Genomic DNA, 21,473 nt, shown 5'->3' on the forward strand with positions numbered 1-21,473 from the left:
AATAAATGAGGTGATGTTGTAATGCACTTTTAGCATTGTATTTCAGCATACTATTTCCAGCTCCAGCAGGCATCAGACACAAATGAGCATTGCTACTGTCACTCATAACTCATCACATTTTGTGCAGTGAAATTACAAATGTGTTTCTGATTTCAAACATTACGAGGGTGGTAGAGGATATATGATCTGAGCGTCTGTATTGATCTTTCTTACTAAGCCGTAACGAAAATATAGTCTAATATTAAACTTTGCAGACAAGCTTTTTATAAAAATTTAAGTTTCTATAAAAAATAGAAGAAGTCGACTGCAACAAACATTGTTCTAATTGTGGTGTCACATTATTCTTGACATCAATTGTATCTCATTTTCTGCCTGCATTTTATTGCATTGTGCAGCATTTAATGAGATTAAACCCATCCTAGATTATCCGGCCTCTATTAACTGCAAGAGGCTAGCAGTTAATTCTAGAGTCTGGTTTAATGAGACTTAAAGTTACACATACACAGACACACAGAGTATAAATACACTTCCTATAGGTTATGCTATCATTCTGCATAATTTCACTCCAGCTGCTTTATCGGGCAGTGCAGCTGCTTTCCACCATTTTTCGGAGGCACAGTGTAATCTCTCTGCTTCAACATTTGATAGGGTGACTGATCTGACCTGACTGAGCGGTGCGCGAGGCCCGTGCTGCGCTCCTTACTAATGGATGAGCCATGTTCTGTGAAATAGCAGGGCTATGCTAGAGCCAACAGAGCTGCTGCATACTACTTCTACTCAAAGTCCTTTTTATAGCTCCATGACCTTTGTGACATGGGCTGCTGCTGCATTCACGCTTTATGGCAGCCCTGATGGCTTGCTGCTCTACTTTAGAAGTGGGATTTGGTTTAGGCCTTTTTTTTGATGTTGTAATATTTCTCAGGCAGCAGGTAGGGTCGGTGAGTTTACAGCCCTGGTTTCACCAACTTAAGAGGACCGTTTGTTTAGGATCAGCAGATGGAGATGGTAGCTGAGGGGAGGGTGGGGTCATCAGAGCAAAGGCACCCCAGGCATTTGGCAGCTGAGGGCCATGCGCCTGTACGCCTACATGCCTTTAGCACGGGATACTCATCTGACTCTCCCTCTCTTTCTCTCAGACACACACGGGCAGATATTCAGACAGCCACAGCAGAGAAGCAGTGTCTGTGATGCAGGCAGTCAACTGGACAGTAAACTCTATCAAGAAACTAGTAGTTACAACCAAAAAGTGTCACAATTTGTTGGTTGTTGTAGTCATAACACTTGGTTCACATTCTAAACATTCAAATTTATGAATAGAGTAGTAGTTGGGCTTCTCATTACATCTTCCCACCACCCCACCCTGCCGTTCCCTTTTCCAGCCGACAAACGGTTAATGCCAATCCAACACATGTCAACAGGAAATATAGGGCAGGTCTGCTGGGCAAGTCTTCCAGCCAATCATAGGACTTGTTTATTGGCAATAAAGTGGATGCCAGAGGTTCCTGTATGGCCATGTAATTATATCATGATAGAGTAGAGCTTGTGTGTCTGTGTGGGAGTGTGTGTGTCTATATACAGGTGTGCCTCTGTATATATGTGTGTGTGTGTGTGTGTATGGGGGGTTGATGTTCACCTGCAATGCAGTAGAAGTGATCTGACCTGGTTTTGGCCAGTGAGCTTTGTGTCAATGTCACATAACCAGGACAGATATAGTCAACTAAAGTGATGAGACTTAAACCCGAGTGTGAAATCAAATCACTGTGGCTGCAATTACAAATGTAAATAATTCAAGATGTGTTGGTACTTTTTCTGTCAATTCACATTCTGTTTATATGGAAGTATTTCACCCATTATGTAATGTCATGTAATGAGATTACAAGTTCAGGTGTGTCACTGGAAAAATGATGCTTTCTTAATCATATTACTCTCAGGAATCCACTTAGATTTCTATATACATGCAGCCCCTCTGCACCACCACTGTCATGCTTCACCTTAAACTCAGAGGCTGCTTTTTGATGCTGTGCGTCTGTAGGATCTATAGGATATAGGAAACTTTTCAATCCGCACTCCACATTTCCCTGCTGGTAGGGCTCACGCTGTTACGAGTCAAGTGTTCCGAACAGTGGTTATATCTGGCTGTCTTTGTGGCTGTCTTTTTACATCTCCTCCCTCTCTAGAGACTTAAGTCCTCACTGGTGATGATTAACCCAAATATATTCCTCTGCTCTGCTCTCTTCTCCTTCAGCATGAAGATTCCCACTGATTTCACTGAATGTTGTCCTTGGGTTATCTCACTCTGTGCATGTGTTCTTGTCCTTGCCTTTCTTCCTTACCCCACTCCCTGGTCTCATTTCTTATTTACCCTGCTGCTTCTGACTGACCGGCACTTTAAAAGACTCATTAAATGAATATTTTAAGCAGCCTGCACTAAAAGAGCCGCATGGCCGCAGTTGCTAACAGTAAGGTAATTACAGTGAGAACCACACAAGGAAGTTCTCATTTGATCTTGTTTGTGTGTCATGTTTTTACAAAAGAGTACTTTTTTTTTTTTAAACCCCAGAGCGAATGCATTTTGGACCACCTTTTATGTTTTCAGGATATAACTGTAAACTGCAATAATTAATTAAAGTCCAGAAACAAGTGTAATGTTGGACACGTGAGATACGTGTTTAGTGTTTTCTGACTAGAAATGGGCCTTTGGGAGTGAAAAGGTGGGGGTTGGAGCGCCTTACTTAACAGAAATCAGTGCATTTTACATTAGGTGGAGGGCCAAAAAGGCCTTTTTTTTTTCCTTTTCTCTGTGGAATAAAAATTCTTGGTGTTTTAAATGAGTGCCATTATGCTCATGTCCTGCTCCCTGTTTTTATTCTGACTCTACTGGAGTAGCTATGCACAACTCAGATTTCACAGTAATCTTCATTTATCTTATAATTGGTTGAGACAACTCGTTTCAGATAAAGAAACAAATCTTTCGTCCGTTCCTTTTGGTTAACTTTCTTTGAAAAGTCGCCACATGTATTTACATCACCAACAGCCTAAACCCTGTTAATAAAAGGCAGCATTGTTCTGTTCTTTTATCTTATTTATGCCAGATTATGATCCTATTATCTATATGACAGAGCAGGACTAGTCTGAAGGCCAGGCAACGTTTTTCCAATATTTTATTGTTTAGTTTTGGCCATCCAATCGAACTGTAGCATCAGTGTCCTACTCTTAGCTGACAGGAGTGGTGTCTAATGTGGATTTCTGCTGCTTTAGGCTGTATGCTTATGTTGTAACTTGTTGTGCATTCAGAGAAACCCTACAGGTGGTATTGCGGGAAAAATCCCAGAAAATCATCAGATTCTGAAATGAGACCAGTCTGTCTGGCACCATTTGAACAATGACATGTTCAAAGTCACTTAAATCACCTTTCTTACCCATTGTAATGCTCTGTTTGGTCTTCTTCACGAAGCTTGTCTAAGTGCGCTGAGTTTCGGCCATTTGATTGGCTCATTTGCATTAATGAGAAGTTGAGAAAAAGATCAAATTAGGAGTGAAAATATATTAAACTTGTAACTAGATAACAAAAATGCACATGATAATCTTATAACATGATCTGCCACTACATCAGCTGTCCCTACTTATGGTAAATGGCCTGTATTTATATAGCGCTTTACTAGTCCCTACGGACCCGCTTTACATATCCAGTCATCCACCCATTCACACACACATTCACACACTGGTGATGGCAAGCTACATTGTAGCCACAGCCACCCTGGGGCGCACTGACAGAGGCGAGGCTGCCGGGCGCACTGACAGAGGCGAGGCTGCCGGGCGCACTGGCAGAGGCGAGGCTGCCGGACACTGGCGCCACCGGGCCCTCTGACCACCACCAGTAGGCAACAGGTGAAGTGTCTTGCCCAAGGACACAACGACCGAGACTGTCCAAGTCGGGGCTCGAACCGGCAACCTTCCGATTACAAGGCGAACTCCCAACTCTTGAGCCACGATCGCCCCAGTACTTAGAATACTTTCTACCTAACTAAATACGTAAACACAACTATGAAAACAAATGGAGCTCTTGGCCTTACATAAATCTATTTAAGTAAATGTTTAGTGTTGCAGTAGCTCTGGCAAATCTCCCACCGTTTATACATGAGAGAAGGTACCTTTTATAAACCGGGTTTTTAACCGTCAGTTACATATCAGTTTTATCCTGATACACTACATGCAATACATAAATAAAATTACATTAATCTCCATAGTTCTTGTTAAACTACGCTGACCCCTCATATGCAGTACTAAAAATACTGTCGTACAGTTGAACCTGATAGCTGACTTCTTCCTTGGTATACACACATACACGCGTGCACACACACACACACACACACACTGCAGACTGTATAGACAGTTATCAGTTGTGTCCTCTTTTATGCAGGGCAGTTGAGAAGAGCATCTGTTATGAGTGTTCTGCCATGGGAAGGTCATCCGTCATACACAATTTTTTGCTGTAGTGTTATCTCCCGGTCTGATAAAGCTCTGATAGAAGACCTGATAAAAGACCATGTTCATTTCAGGGGAGGTTGTGTATCTCATCCTCAGTTATCCTCCATCTGTAAATCCTATGATGAGTTTTTTTTATTACCTCACCTCACAATGCCAAATGAGTTTTAAACAGAAGCAAGGCAAGAAAAAAAGCCCAGTAATGACATATGTGTTATATTTCAATAGATCTTTCAATACTTGATATCACAATATTAATAATAAAACTGTCCCACGTAGATGATGGATTGATAACAAAGGCACAGATGGTAGACGATAGATGATGCACCACAGCAGCTACTGTGAGCCAATTCTGTACTGTAATATTAGCACCTGCCACTGATAGAATGAAATGCGATGCGAGTGCCCATGACAAGTTTTCCAACACTTGACATTAGTATGACAGATAACATCTGGGAGTGCTAAACACAAGCTGAGAGTTGGTAGTTTTTAAGAGTCAGTCAGATACAGTTCAACTGGAGTGAAAGCTTGCACGATCACGCAGTAACGTGATCGCGCAGGAATGATAGCCTTATTTAAAGTGCTAGTTTGCAATAGGTCTCTCCCAGTAAATCACAAACATTGTAATCAGTGTGTTTCTGAGTAGGTTAGATGTGAATCCATGTTTTGAAAAGATGAAATTCAGTCCCATTAAAATGCAGTTTGTTACACATGGACAAACAAATAAATGGGGAAAAAATATTCAGTGAGTTCATAGCCTCAAACAAAAACCAAATGTGAAGAATAAATGACTAGAGTTAAAAAGAAAAAAAAAGAAGTAGCAGGCAGTGATTAGCGGTGTCTTATTGTTTCACCAGAAAGACAGCAACCAGGCTTTGTGCATATTAAACGTCCTTGTATTTTTTCTCTCCTTCCTTTTTACTCCTCCTCTCCTGTCCCCCTTCAACACTCCTCCACTCCTTTCTCCGCCTCACTCCTCTCATCTTCTGAGACTGTAATCACCATGCTTACACTTCACTGTCACTCCACAGTGCCAGTGTGAATGTGTGCACTTGAGTTTTGCCAGTCTGTGTTCTCTTAAACTCGTACAGATTGTACGCGTGTGGGTGCAACCTATGCATATGTACGTTTGTGCTGACAGTCACGCTTCGTGGATCCGGTGATCCACCCCCTGTGTGTATGTGTGTGTGCTTTATATGCCGGCTGTGTCTTGCACAATAACCCTGTAATGCATGTTGGTTAGCGTCAGTAATCTGTTATGTAAAGGGACATGCTGATGTAAATATTTTAGCTGCATACATACATAGTGTGCCTTGAAGTATATATGCTCATATATTTGTACTTCCACTCACAGTAAATTACACCCACTGATTACTTCGTTAGTTGCACCTTGCTATGACCGGATTGGATCCTCTTTTGTCTTCAGAACTGGCTTAGAGTCAGGGATTTTGGTCTGTGGTGACATGTCAGCATCACACATTTCCAGCAGATATTTTCATCTGAGCATCCACGATTGAACTCTGCTGTTCCACCCATCGGCGTAACTTTGTACTGAACATAGGAGGGGTCAAGATCTCTGTCTAAATAAATAAATAAATCTGGGTAAATTCCCAGATGATTAAACATGCAACTATTTTGCTGGTAGTACCTGAAAAGAGTAAAGAAAACCAAGAGCCTATTTATGCAAGATCATTCATAATTTTATTGGTTGGGTCTGATTATTGGGGGGTCATAACCCTCAAACCCCCCTGGAAATTACGCCCCTGGTTCCACCACAACCCAAAGACGCACTATTGGATTGATTCAGGTCAGGTGAAGGAAACCACCAGAGTATTTTATCCTTAAAGTAGCCATCAGAAGATGTGTAGATAGCGGTCATAAAAGAATAAACATGGTCAGCAGCAGTAGTTGGTATGCTCTGGTGTCAAAATGCTGCTCAGCTAGTACTGAAGCCCAGAAAATATCCCTATAAAATAATTCCCACATCATTGCTTTATTGATATAACACATCCACTGTGGAACCACTGTTTCATGCTGTTTGCACCAAATTTGCACAGACACACCAGGCAACAAATTTTAGTCTCAAAGTAGTTTTCTGTGCAACCAGGAATGGCAGGCAGTGTGGTCTTCTGCTTCTTCCTGCATTCAGAGATGCTCTTCTGCATATCTTGGTTGTAATAAGTGGTTATTTGAATTACTATTCTCTTCCTTCTGGGCGGAAGAATTATGGCTATGCTCCTTTGAAGTCTGGGAGTAACAAAGTATCTTCTCCTAGTGAACCGCTGCTCATTTTCTCTTTACGGGACCAGTCTTTGTAAACCCCAGAGTTGGTTGTGTGGGAAAATCCCAGTAGATCACGAGTTTCTGAAATACTCAAAGTTCAAAGCCACTTAAACATAATATATAAAATTTATGTTGCTTCATATATTTCTTATATTTTCTGCATTATGGAGAAAAATGTAACACACACAAAAATTCAGCAACATTATTTAAATTCAGTTTGTTGTTTTATAATTTGAACAACTTGCTGTATTTTTGCTAAATATTCATTCTCAGCTTTTACATAGACTCTTGAATTCATGGACACGAATAATGCAGGTCTCAAAATGCTTTGTATGGATGGATATTTATTTGATCTTTTTGACCTTTTTTTTCATTACGTCTTCATTTTTATTTATTTTTTTTAGTGCAGTTTTATGTTTAAATGCTGCTCTGACTAGATAACAGTTATGTTGTCAGTCACCAATACTGAAACTTGCTGAATCTTGTGGGCCTTAATGAACATCACCCATTAAACTATGGAGTAAATCAAGAATGTGTTTGTTTTTTTAAATTATCGTATGTAGCACTGGAATCCACCTTGAGCCTTCTTAGTTTAAAACTTGTTATTATGTTTCACGTTTTCCATATTTTACACCCACTGGGTTCCTCTGCGTTCTCTTCGTCCTTTGTGACATGAAACCATTTTCTAAACTGTTTTTGACACATTTAACCTTGTCGTCCTAAAAAGCCTTCTACAATAAAAGATAACATATTTATAACCCAAGTTTAGCAATAACTCTGACATACCTCTCTCTCTTTTGTTGCACCTCAGATCACCAGAAGCTGGAGCGAGAGGCTCGTATTTGTCGTCTGTTGAAACACCCCAACATCGGTGAGGACATGCTTTTCTTATTTTCAACCCACTGAAAATAATTTATTTAAATGAGTTTGAATCCATTTAAAAGTAAAGACCAGTTTAGATTTGATTAACAGTCTTTTATTCCTGATACAGAACAATTTCTTTTTTTTGCCAAAGCCAAAACTCACACTTAACAATTTTTATTAAAAGATCCAATAGAAGTATATAGTTTTTATTCATTTGTTGTTTAAACCGAGCCCTGTATTGCCAGAAGCTTCTACCCTATTGTAAACACATATGACGTAAGACTCAATTATTTCGACCCCCTGTGGTTTCTACCCCACGCGCACTCTCACTATCTCTTTATCTCACCTTTTTCCTTTTTAAAAAAAACAACCAAAAACTTGTGCTTGTAATGCAGCAGTCATCCCCAGTGTTTTTCAGAAACTCTTTGAATAACCATCGTAGCTTAAATGCTCCAGCTACACAGAGCCCAGGTATCACTTTATCTCTCTCAATCTCCCTTTTTTTCTCTCGCAGTTCGTCTTCATGACAGTATATCAGAGGAGGGCTTCCACTACCTCCTGTTTGACTTGTAAGTCATCGTCATCGTCGTCATCCTCTCCTCTCTGCTCCTCCTCATCCCTTTTCATCTTCTGCCCCCCTTTTCTTTTAGCTCCTGCCTCTCAGTTTTCCCAGCTCTTCCATATACATATACAATTGCATAACTCTCTCTTATATTTGCCCCACCACCACTGCCACTATCACCACCCACACTATCCACATCTATCTCTCAGCAATTCCCTCTAGTTTCCATGGTAACGGTGTGGGAAGGGGGGATGAAGTGAAGGAGGATTGGGGGGAAGGGGGGAGCTGTAGAAAATAAGAACTGAAGTAGGAATCCTTGATTTGAAGCATTTATAACCACACACCACCATCACTACCTCCTCCTCCCACTCCAACCATTCCAGCTTTCCTAAATAAACGTGTGTGTGTGTGTCTGTGTGTTGTCTGCTTTTACAGGGTGACCGGAGGTGAACTATTTGAAGACATCGTAGCCAGAGAGTATTACAGTGAGGCCGATGCCAGGTAGGAGCGCAGCCTTCACTCCTGTATGTTGGGTTTCTCTTTGCCCTTAAATGGTCTTTGTCCTCTGTTGTCTTCTCGTCTGTTTTTTTTCTTTGATTGTACATGTTCTTCCTCTTCTTTTGTGACTCTGCTCTACTCTTCCTTCCCCTCTTCGTCTCACTGTCCTCTCCTCTTACTACTTGCTCTGTGTTGTCTTATCTTGTCCCCTGTTTTCTGCCCCTTACATCCTTTGTCTGCATGTGTTGCTGTTCACTTCTGTTCTTTCTCTGTATTTTACTGTCTTCTTTTGTATCTTCTTGCCTTTTCTATTCTGTTAGTGGTATTCCTTCTACTTCCTGTTTTCATTGCTATACTACTACCACCCCCACTTTCGTTGTTCTTTTCATCTTTATCTCCCCTTTGTTTGTTATATTTCTCCTCTGTCCTTTGCCTCTTCCTTTACATCAGAGTACTCTCACACTGACACAGGACATAGGTTTTCAGTACCAAATCACAGTAAATTGTGGTGACTAAGATACTTGTATTTTTGTAACCTGTGGTTAGGGTCGAAGTTGCAAACACATGCATAACACAAGATATGTGTTTATATAACTACAAAATATCTGAGCAATAACAATAACTGTTGTTGTATTGATATAACATCCTTAAAAACACAGTTTACCAAGTTTTTGGATGAAAAGGCAGCACATTCTTTTGTTTTTCTTTTGTGAACTTGTTATTATGGAGCTGATTTTTCTGCTAAGTGGCTTAAAGTCGGACCCAGACGTGCTCAGCAAAATCTTAAATCAGTACTAAAGCATACAGAGAGCAGGTGGACATAAACCAGCTATGGGTTTAGACACTTGCCACAGGACGGTTAAACCGTGATGTTGTTTGTATTGGAGTTCTGTCTCTGTTTAGTTACAGCTGTTAGTTACAGCCATACATTAAACTCCAGCTGACAACACAGCCATCAAACATGACATGATGCAGTCAGAAGCTGTTTGACATCAAAGTTTAGAAAAACATTTCATTTGCCTTTTAAAGGTGATCAGTCGGCACAGAATAGAGAAGTGGCTTGATTTAGGACTCACTCGAAGTCATCTTTAACCTATTCTGGTCTATACAAACAAAATCTAGGTAGTTTTTTATTACATTTCATATTATTTTAACATAAAAGTATAAATCTTAATGTCTTTCAAAACATTTTCTTAAATTAAATCAAAAGCCGTCTGTGTGAATAACCTCTCGAAATGCACCATCGAGTCTTATAAGGAAAACAGGAAAAAACATGAAGCCAGAAAAAAGTGGTGTTTGTTGTAAACCTACAAATGGTCTGCAAAGCGTAAAACGTGTCACAGAAAGAAGCTTTCGGCACAAGTGTTTTGATGAATACATCGTTCGATTTTTTTGTTCTCAAAAAGAAAATAAATAATTTCACTTGAAGTGCAGCGTGTGGTGCTAAAATAGCCTCAAAAGCAGTAATTTTTTTCTGGCACAGGAAAATCGAAACCCCAAGATAATGACAGCCTTTGCTACAAAGAACAAAAAACTGCATTGTATCTCTCACATGATAGGTTGCTGGTGTTTGTAACTATATGTAGAACTCTAATCGGTCAAACCTCAGGTATGTTTCTTTCAAATAGCTTAGCTGGTGTGGATGTTCAGGGTACACCTTTACACTGTTATGTTGCTCATTCATGTTCCTCACATGCTTTTCCTTTAAACACTGAGAAATATGAAAACAAGAATATAAGCATGACCTTGTCTACCTCGTGCGTGTGCGCGTCCTACCTACTTTCTTGCTTTTCTCTTTCTTTCTCTTTTGCTTCCGTCCTCCACTTTACTTTCTTTTTCACCCCCCCTCCCCCTTCCCCCACAGCCACCCGTGCCGTTTGATATCTCACACCCACCACTCATGCTGACTCATCGACACACATATACACAGTTTGCTTTTTAACCAATGGCGGAAGAGGAAATGGAGTGGGGGGGTGGACAGACAATAGGCTGAGAGAAGAGTGAGAGAGATGCTTGAAACTGACAGTTGTGATGTGGGTGTTAGTCCATTCAGCAACATTAAAAGCAGAACTGAATAGTCTGCTGTTGTAGAAAATCACACCAGTTTGGCACAGTAAATGGCCAATTTCAGCCCAAGTCTCCACTCAGAGTTTGACTTAGTTTGTTGAAAGTGCTTTTACTCTTTAGCATCGACTGTGTAACTGATGGAAAAGGCTAACTTTTATTTTCTGAGGTTTGTTCGAGTTAACGAGGATGGTGAGGGTTCAGGTAATCATGAAACTTTGTTTCTTTGATGTCCTTGGGTAAAACATCTCCGACCAGTGAGCTGTTTACACACTTTACTGTCATTGTTTGATTTGTAAGTCAGGAATCATCATCATCAAGTTCAGTAACTCTTGTTAATATTTTCCATTAAAGTAAGATGTTCTTCCCTAACACCATATATCTCAATCAATGTGTCAGTTAAACCACAGTAATCGTGTTATTTTTAATCACACTATGCTCCATCAACAGGTAAATCAACCCTGATATGGCCTGGTCCTTACGGTCATTAATTTTAGCACTGGGTCCAAGATTAGCTCATAAGATGGACTTGGATATACATTGTCGTCTTTGTGGGTGAATTGTTTTGTTTTTCAGGAAAACATTCATATAGATGTCAGCTGCTAATGTCAGCAGTTACAGCAGGTGGCTAAGAGGCACTTATATCACTCACAGCAGAAAGGTCATAACCCACAGTGCTCTGTAATTTGTTCACTTTAATGCAAATGTACCCACTCACAAGTCTAAAATATAAGAGATTTTTTTAAAATCTTGATCTCAAGAAACAATTTATGCTTCCAACAAACGTAAATGTGGTTTTGCTGTTTCAAATGCATCTAAGATTCTCTGCTTTTCAGAAACTTACAGTACGATAGAAATTGTATGAAAAGGCAAACACATTACTTACTTTCATTACGATGGTCATATATATAAAGCAATATAGATATCCTATAAATATCCATGGAGGCACTTCCTGACTCTTTTTTGTTGGTTCTTATCAAATAAAATTGATAAAGGGGATGGAAACAGTATTTGCAGTGAAATAGAAGGAACACACAAGACGGCAAATCCAAGAACTAATTTGTTAAGCTGGCATATTGAATTATTATCAGATAATAACATACATACTCATGCGGATTACAAGTGAATTAAAAGTATACATAATTACTGCCTTCTGCCTTTTTAGTGGTTTTCTTTACTCAGTTACACAGAATTTGTTATGAATATCTTGTCTCATCCCAGAATCATTCTATATCGCAATACCACTCAAACTGTAAGAGTATCATCTTGTGAGATTTTCTGATTCCCACGCATACTATAATTTATGTAATGAGGGTGACAGCATATCTGAGACATACAGAGACATCTGCTATATATAAATCTGACTTTCATTCACTAAATTACCATTTTGATGGTGTCAGAGAAAAGAATGATGAGATACTAGATGTAGCTCTGTCGTGATGGTGCTTCTAAATTAAACAGTGATTTTTTTTTTCTTCTTCATTCTGGATTAAATGTTGTCTTTCTACTGGGCATTTTCTATCAGAGGCTTCTGTCTCATTTATTGCATACTGGCATCTCACTGCGTGTGTGATGCTTTTAAACGAATAAAACAAAATGCACTTTATTTATTTTAGTGGCCAGGTAAAGGCAGCTGAACTATACTTCCATAACAGGATATAAAGAAATGTTCTTGTATATCTTTCTGAATTTGTAATCTGTTTTGACAGCAGCGAGGCAGTGGTTTACTCTTTATGTGTAGGCCGCCAGGCACCTGCTTTATCCTACAGTACACATAAACCCTACAGCATTTGCCACCCACCTTGTAACCCTTGAAATGTTCATCCCTTGCTCATGCACACATACACACACGGACTCACTTTCCTTTCCCCTCCTTTCTGAATGTCACTCATTCAGGCCAGTACCCCCCTCCCCACCTCCACCTACCACCCCCACCCCAGTCCTCCCCCCTCGCTCCCTTGGAGACCAGCAAGAAGTGGGACTTTAATTAGCTACGATAATTAGTCTCACTCGCACACAGACCCCAAACTGTGTAGCATAACACCTTGTCGCCCCCCGTCAGAACCGAGTTTCTCTTAAGCAGCGTTTGATTGGATCGAGGCCATCGTGCTTTATTTGATTGCAAATAAAGCTGCATTCAGGAATATTTAGGGAGCTGGAGCAGTGGCACGCAAACATTGTTGATTTATTAAGTTGTTTTACGGTTAAGGTTAGCAAACCATTTTCCCCACACACTTTCTGAAACATCTTAAAAGTAAAAAATACATAAGGTGTGGGTCATGGATTAATATATTTCCAGATGACAATGCCAGGATTCTTTGGTCTTAGGTTGTGAGAGTGGTTCACAGAGCATGAGGCATCATTTTTATACATGGATTGGCCACCAAAGAGCCCAGACCTTAACTTCTATTGAGAATCTTCCGGATGTGCTGAAGTAGATTTTAGGGGCTTAGTAAAAAAATAACACAGCTCTGCATGGAAATCAATATTAAAAAAGCTTAAAAGTAGTGCAGTGAAATGTATTTTTTTTCTTTTGACCAGGCAGATTATATGAGCTTTTTATACCAGCCAGCAGTTTAGTGAAACTCTCCGTGGAGTGAAATCTGATGCACATGCTCAGACTGTGCAGCCTGAGATTAAAAGAGATTCAGTTTAGTGTTTAATCTAGATTTGTTCCTGTCATAAGAAGGTAAGTTTAGTCCTGATTTGTAGATCAGCATTGGACTACGCATCCTCACACCACCCCACAGCATTAGACATTAAATATATTGTGAACTTTGATTCTGTCTTGTGTGTTTAATATGCAAAACATTGTTCTGAGAATTTACTTTCTGCTTGGCTACACTGATGCACTGCCATGAATGGTTTGCGCTTTAGTTTCCATGGTGAAGCATTTTGAAAGATTGTTTTGTTTGTTCTTACTTTATGTAGCACAAAAAACATGGCAGCCAATCTATTTTTTTCTTTGATCCTCTTTTAAAAAAAACTTTTTAACCATGCTCACAAGAGAAAACGCGGTGTAGTTTGAAAGCATACACAGGCATATGAGAGGTACCCCACGCTTGACACATTCACTGATGCTGTATTTGATTTTCCTCCGAGTGTCACTTCAGTTTCCTGCAGAGAACAGTGGGACGTTATAGCTGAAAGTGCTGAGCATGTCACATTTTTTTTTAGCCAGTAAGATGAGCGTTGCACTCTTTTCCCCCTCTTTGCCCCGCCAGGAGTCCATAAACAATCACTCGGAATGACAAAATGGTTTTGGACAGTGAGATATTAGAGGCATGCACAAATGGATAAACAAAGGAGCAGCATGGAGACGCTCCCCTATTTCTAAATGCCATACTCAGTGGGTTTCTGTCAGGCCAAACACTGTGTCCACGCAGGCATGCAGTAAACTTTCAAATCACTGTCACTTTATATTAGCTGACAGCCCAAACAGCAGCATCAGGAAGTGTGAAAAAGCAAATATAGAGCAGGTTATATTGAAGAGAAGAAGCCAGACAGTGTGGTGTTCTGTGCAGGATTTCACCTCTTATCTGATTAAGTCACAGGCATGTCCTTCCTGAAACAGTCAAACACAAATAGTTATCATAACCACTTAATGATAACTGTTAACTTTGTGACTCATAAAACATCTTTATCTGTGCTGTACACCCACCTATGATTTTCTGCGGTGCTGCTGTTAAGTCCTTACTCTAGGGTGGATTTACTACATGTAGCGCCCTTTCTTTTTCTTGTTTCGTCAACCATTCAGCTATCATATATAGAATCTGGAAAACCTTAAAAAAAACATTTTTTTTAACATTGAATGGAAAACCAATACATGTTTTTAATAGATTATAATTATAAAAATATAATATTTTAAAATGTTTTTTTTTTAAATTTCCTTTGATTGTCATTAAAATTACATTAACCGCTACTGCAAAGTAACTTTCCTTGATTGTTATGAATAAATATTATATGTTTACTTTGTTTACTTTTACTGTCAGATGGATTGTTCACAAGTTAAAGTACACTAACGAAAATATAACCGATTATTATTCAACAGACTTTAGCTGCATTATGCTCACTACATTATATATTTTCAGCTGTATATATCTGATTATCCCTCCAAACAAGACCAAAAACCACCTATTAGTGACGTGTCAACATCTTTTTGTCTTTTCTAATTGGAGATCAAGTATCAGAATTTCAGGAGTAGGACCACACCTCCAAACACGCACCTTCTGGTTCTTATCTTAACTTCTTCACTTCTATTTAGTACATGGGGACCGGCCAGGCCCGGGAGCTGCTGCCACTCCCCTTCGAGGCCTTCCCCAAACTGCAGCTCAATTAATGTCCAAACCATTCACCTTTACTTACTAAAATGCTGTCAAACCTAAAATGAGGACGTGGGCCCAACTAGTGAAATGCCTACACAATGTTTTTATTTTACTGATTTTATTTTTAAGGAAAATACATTTTAAGTAAATATTAATGTGTAAATCTGCAGGGTACCATCTAGCTTTTCTATATTTAATATATCATAACACCCAACTCTTGATGTTGGGTGGCTCCAGGTGCCACACGAATGGAGTTTGGAAACCACTGACCTCCCGTTTAGTATGCTGCGGGTTAGAAATCATTTAACACAAGAGCTCAGGTCAGGAACTTGTGACTAGGGTTAAATTTTAAACAGTGCTGCAACGGTGCAATGCTGAGCCTGCAGCTTTTTTTTCAAGTTACTCTTTAAGATTAGAAAAAAGCGTTATATTACATCTTCTAAATGCCTTTACTTTACATACTCAGGTTTCTTTTTTGAAACGCATTAAATTTAATGGTAGGATTACCATGTGGCTGCAGATTGCTTCCAGGATCAGGAAATTAGTGCAGTCAGTAGGATTTACTATAACAGAAATATGCCTTTTGGTGTTGACGAGTATCAAATCATAAGCTAGCCATGTTTTGTTTTTTGTTTTTTTTCTGTGTGTGTGTGTGTGTGTGTGTGTGTGTGTGTGTGTGTGTGTGTGTGTGTGTGTCTGAGTAAGCATGCACATACACACTGTATATCTCTCTGATTCTCTCTCTCAGGCCTCCCACTCATTAGACACTGTGTGGGTGTGGATCCTGCAGGCTGCCTGTCTCCTTGCGCCTGCTATTAGTCACATATTCTGCACATTAAACTCTCTCATTGCACTAAGCCTACATGCACACACATTAAAATACAAACGCACACACATCATAGCGAGTTAGTTTCATGTGTCTCTCTGCAGTGCACACGCATGGTGATGTGTTTTCCTTTTAGTGATGGAAAAATAGCCCGACAACAGCCCACCAGTCTTCTATGATTCAGTTTCATCCTATACATAAGTGTTCCATTTCTCTTATGTATTATTATCATTTTCTTTCTCCTCTGCAGAACATTTTTATCTTCACTTTCAAAATCTGTCATCTTTTTTCGTTTCCTCCTCTCCTCTCCTCTCCTCTCCTCTCCTCTCCTCTCCTCTCCTCTCCTCTCCTCTCCTCTCCTCTCCTCTCCTCTCCTCTCCTCTCCTCTCCTCTGTCAGTGTTTGATGTGTTTTTTGTCTGCCAGGTTGTTCTGCTGTGGCTGCCCCTGTCTCTCATCATGTTTAAAGAAGCAAAACGAAACGTTTTTGTCTCCTCCACCTGCATTCACTCACCCATCCCTCTCCTTCCACCTCTGTCTGCATCAATCTCTCTTGCCTTCTCCTTTCTCCCTCCCACCTATTACATGACCTCTCTTCCTCCTCCTAACCTGCCCTGTTCTCATCTTTCATTTTGTCTTTTCTCTGTCACCCATTTGGCATCCCTCTTTCTCCTCCACTCCTTCTCTATCATTTCTCCACCTTCACCCCTCTCTATACATTCCTACGGTCCATCCATCTCCATCCATCCTTTCACTCCCCTCTCCACTCCCACCGTCCCTCCTCTCTCTGTTTTGTCTTCACAGTCACTGTATCCATCAGATTCTAGAAAGTGTCCATCACATTCACCAACATGACATAGTGCACAGGGACCTGAAGGTTAGTAAAAGTAGAGAAGCATCTGCATCCCTCACCCTCCTAACGTCCCCTTCCCCCCATCCTTTTGCTTGCTTCCTTCGTTTCTTTTCTCCTTCCTTCCTCCTCAATCTCGTCAGTTCGTGGTGTCGTTCCTGTCAGTTACTGGTCTGATGTCCGCCTGTCCGACTTGTCTCTTGGTATGCTGTTTACGTTTTGCTGTCTTATTGTGTTGTGTTTTAAATTTTAATTGGAGGACCCTGGCCTACCTCACTCACCCTCCCTGATCCATCTGCCCCCCCCCCTTTCTTTTCAACTTTTTTTTTCTTTTTACAGCGCCCACATAACAAAAGCTCCTGTTGCACTGACTGACAGCCAGATCTATTAATGAATGCACTTCAACAAATGTACACACAGTCACCTGCAGCAAGCACACAACTTTCTGCAGGTGCAATAAATATCCAGGCCATGAAACCATCAATTTCTCCCACCCGGCTCATTAGGAAAAATCTACAGCTATATTTACTGTGTTCTTCATTGATTTTTTTTCTTTTTCTTCCTTCTTTATCTTCTCTTCCTTTAAAATGCCAACTTCTCTTGTATTGATCCCTGAATTTTCAGGACAGCCTCATTTAACACCTTTATGGAGGTGTTACGGGATCTTAGGCTCGAAGACAGACACAGCAAAATAGGAGCAGAGATGATAAAACAAAGAATATTTTCCTTAATATTTTTGATTTTCTGATTAGATATTCAATCTGTCTCTTCTTAACATCACCGTAGTCAGACTCAAAGTAGCTCTAATATAATAAAATGAAACCTTAGGATGCTGCTAGAATATTACTCATATGATAATATTAAAACATCAGAGATATCACAAATTAAACCCACTTAAGCAAATTCATTTTAAACACAATTTCATTCTGATATGAAGTCTTAAAGGTGATTTCATAAACAAGTGTAGTGCCTTAAAAAAAAAAGAAGCTTTTATTCTAGACCTTCAGCCGTACAGTACGATGCAGGAGTTATTATTATTAATATCACCGCTCATTCAATCTCAGGTAATAGATATCAGTGCAGTATACTATGATATTTAGTCTAACAAGACATACATCGCTGTAGAATGACACACTGAATTCATTGTATTTTAAAATGAGGATTTATGGTTATGCATCCGTGTCCATTTCCATAGTTCTCAGGCTATGCTGAGAGAAGGATTATGGGAATTCAAGAGTGTAAAGGCTCTGGAGACAGACTTGTATGGTCCTTCAGTAAGCCAACAGTGTGCCAAAGGTGTGCAATTCACTGCGTGGGTTGAATGGTGATTATTTGAAAATCTAAAGGAGGAATACTGAAGAGCTGAAGGTATGAACAAGAATAGTCCCATTACACTGCCTCTAAGTGGCTGTGAAAAATCTACAACTTGTAGATGTTGATCTATGAATCTCTGCAGGAAAAGACCAACAATCAGTGCAACAGTGCAGTGAGATCTCCACACGGTTGAGTCTACCTGTGGATATAAAAACAAAAAGGAAGAAAAGATGTTGTTTTCTTTGCTCTTTCCCTTGGACACCTGTTAGAGTCGCTGTCAAACATTGCCTTTTTGGGGAGAGTTAGAGATTAGACTTTAAAAATTTAAACACTGCAACATTGAATATTGACGTTAAATGATAATATGTTAAGGACTTTATTAGCATTACTGATGTTAAAGTAGTAGTGGCAATGGCAATGTGTATTGCTGCCTATAGACTGGAGCATTTAGGGTATCTGATTGCTGTTTTGAGCTCATGTTTCTCAGGTTTAGACAACAGAAGGCATTCTTCTGAATACTGCACCTTTAATTCAAGGCACAGAAGCAAGAATAATTCTGACCAGCTTATAATTTATCAAACGCCTGCTTGAAAACGTACAATTTAAACCACAAGTGAAACATTGTTTTTGTTGTCACATACTGTCATATTAATGTTTTCTATCTAGAACCACAACACAAAAAAACAAGCACAAATTATTCCTGTCCTGTGGTGCATCTGCTGCTGTGATCTGTCGACCTAATTATTCACTCCCTCTTTGAAGAATATTGTAAATTGGACTAACTTGTTAGTTTGCAGCAGAACTACAAGCAAATGTGGGTTGTTAGAGCAGATTGTATTGCTTATACACAAAGTGTACAGAAAGCCATATGTGTTGTCTTACAGTTAAACAAAGTTTGGCTGTGTTTGTTTCTGAATCCAGGATAATACTATATGCAAAAACTCCAACTTTATATTGATGTTAAATACAAATGCGTACACATATATTCTGTTTGATGCAAAAGTATGGCTTGACGAAAGAAGACCTGTTTTCAATTCCAAGTTGTAACATACTAACACTTTATCATATTATAGCATGCTGGTTACTCGCGTACGGTCATTTTACAAAGTGCAGGGCAGTGCTATTGAGCCAGTAGTCTGTAGTGCTCTGCTTCTGTTATCACTGCGAGTAACATAAAAACAAAAGACATGCAAATGGGAGAAGTTTGCTTTAAAACACGTACTTAACACTATGAAAGGGTGTATTTTTACCCAGTAAAATACCCAATAAACACTTGTGATTTGTACCATCTGGCACACCACCTACCTCTCAAAGCAAACTTTTGTAGTTTTTATTGTTGCTTCACTCTAAAAATGACGCTAAAGGGGTTTCCCTTGTAGTAGGAGTTTGTATATGATGTTTCAATGACCTGAAATAAATGCTGCAGAATGCCTGCAAAAATTGGGGAATGACTTGCATGACATGACCACTCCTAACAATACCCAATTTTTGCTTACTGGACGCTCAACAGCTGACAAAAGTGTCGGAGGAAGCTTGAAATGTGCATATGCACACAGTCTCTCATTTTGAATTGCTTACATACCAACATATTTATCCATGAACATGAACACAAAAGAGCACAGACACATTTCATGGAGAGAAGTTGTTTTAGCCTTGACCGCACGTTTACAGCCACATGCTGGTGTGACCTGCCTAGTATTTATTCACTGGGAGACCTTTAGAAACAAGACACAGGATTCTAATTTATAGCCCTGAACTTTACAGTCTTGCCAGTCCATCGCTCTCTCTTTCTCTCTCTGTTTCTGTCTCTCCCTGTCTCTTATTTCTCTCATGTTATAATATTTCACAGACTGGACCGACTCGTGCTTTATGCACTCTATGGCTGTAATTCAGCCTTCGAGGTTTAACATGACTGCAATATCAAAACATCTCCCTCATTACAGCTCAGTTTCTGATAGTTAGAATCTTCAGCTGCTGCTATACTGATTTTTTTTCTTTCATTGTTTATTTGCAAGAACTTACTGAAAATCTGGGATTGAATAAAACATCAGATAGCATTTTAAAAAATACTTGACTTGGTTGCGACTTCTCTTACACATATCTGGTTTCCAGGATTTTAACCGTATAAATAATGGAGACTTAAAGGCTGCACGCAAGAAATAATCCATCCGGCTGTGGTTACTAAAGGAGTTTGTGTAACGGAAAATCCCACAAACACGATAATGATGATGCTTGTGGTCTTCAGTTCAGTTTTTTTTTTTTTTTAATGCAACGGACTTCAAAATAAATGCCATCTGTAAGCTATTTTTTAAAGGTTTGGTACATCTCGCACCAGTCAAAATGAATTCTTGAGGATGATCTTGATAGCAGTAGAGAGAAAAATCCAGGATGTGTGACAAATTATTTGTTGATTAACTGCCAAGCCATTAGAACATACTGTCCTCAAACTAACGAAATAAAAAATGTTTAGAAAGAAAAATGAGGCCAGCTAATTTCTGTCTGACTTTTCAACAAACATCATTTCTTAACCCTTGGCAAGTAAATTCCCTTTGTGAAGCTTTGAGCTTCTCTGTGCTGAGAAGTTAATAATTCATGCTTTTTCCGACTTTTGAATGCTTTGAAATATAGGAAAGGTATTTTCTTCTCATAATGTATTTATTACTCTGTATTATCGACAGGGATCAAGTGTTTTTTTTTTCCAATGAAGGGAGTTCATTTTCACCTTCTGACTGGCTGTGCAGTGGTTAAAAAAAGGTGCAAAAGCATTTTCATAGTCGCTTTAACGATGCCACAGAAAATATGCTTTAGTTTCATTTCCCAAGTATTAGTGGTGAGAACAAGTGAGCCCAACTTTTCAATATTTCCACTGCCTTCAGACTGAAAACAAGCCTGGTTTCAAATGTAAGCAGCTGCTTAGTAGGACGTGACACAGGTGAGGTGGTGAAATATAACTCAGGATTAAATGAATCAGTGACGTTGAAATGCCATACTGCTTTGGAAAGATGTCTCTGTATCACTTGTTTTTCTTTTGTCTCATTTTGCAAGAACTGTCAGACAATAGAAATGAAACTTTCTTATTAGAAAATAATCCCCCCGCTAGTTTTAATGCTTTTCAATAATGACTCAATTTTTTCATTTTGAATGAGAAATCAGGGTTGTTGGTAGAGAAAAAATCCTTTCCCTTTGCACCCTCAAATACTGGTAACTGAATCTAGTAGATGTTGCATTACATTTCTAATAATACCTTTTTTTTTTTTTTTTTAATAGTAAACCTGGAATTTTTTTTCTCTCCTCAAAAGAATTTCTGTTTAAAAATAAATAAATAAAAGGTGGAAAAACGTTGTCAGTGCACAGGAAGCATATATGCACGGTCACAGCAAAACATTTCCAACAGTACATTTGTG

At 39.3% G+C, this 21,473-nt stretch overlaps 1 protein-coding gene across 15 annotated transcripts in view; it reads left to right on the top strand.

Moving 5' to 3' along the window:
- The window catches only part of camk2b1 (calcium/calmodulin-dependent protein kinase (CaM kinase) II beta 1), a 77,631-nt gene that overhangs the window by 9,491 nt on the left and 46,667 nt on the right, over positions 1–21,473 (top strand). For 13 of the 15 annotated variants that reach the window (XM_085179113.1, XM_085179115.1, XM_085179116.1 and 10 more), the window contains exons 3-5: positions 7,580–7,639; positions 8,147–8,201; positions 8,630–8,695. In XM_085179113.1, the coding sequence (XP_085035239.1) occupies positions 7,580–7,639; positions 8,147–8,201; positions 8,630–8,695 (181 nt within the window). Of the gene's footprint in view, positions 1–7,579; positions 7,640–8,146; positions 8,202–8,629; positions 8,696–16,709; positions 16,783–21,473 lie in introns of all 15 variants that reach the window. The other 2 variants (XM_085179114.1, XM_085179117.1) reach the window with 1 other exon arrangement.

Source organism: Neolamprologus multifasciatus, chromosome 12 (genome assembly GCF_963576455.1).
Source record: "Neolamprologus multifasciatus chromosome 12, fNeoMul1.2, whole genome shotgun sequence".
Lineage (NCBI taxonomy): Eukaryota > Metazoa > Chordata > Actinopteri > Cichliformes > Cichlidae > Neolamprologus > Neolamprologus multifasciatus.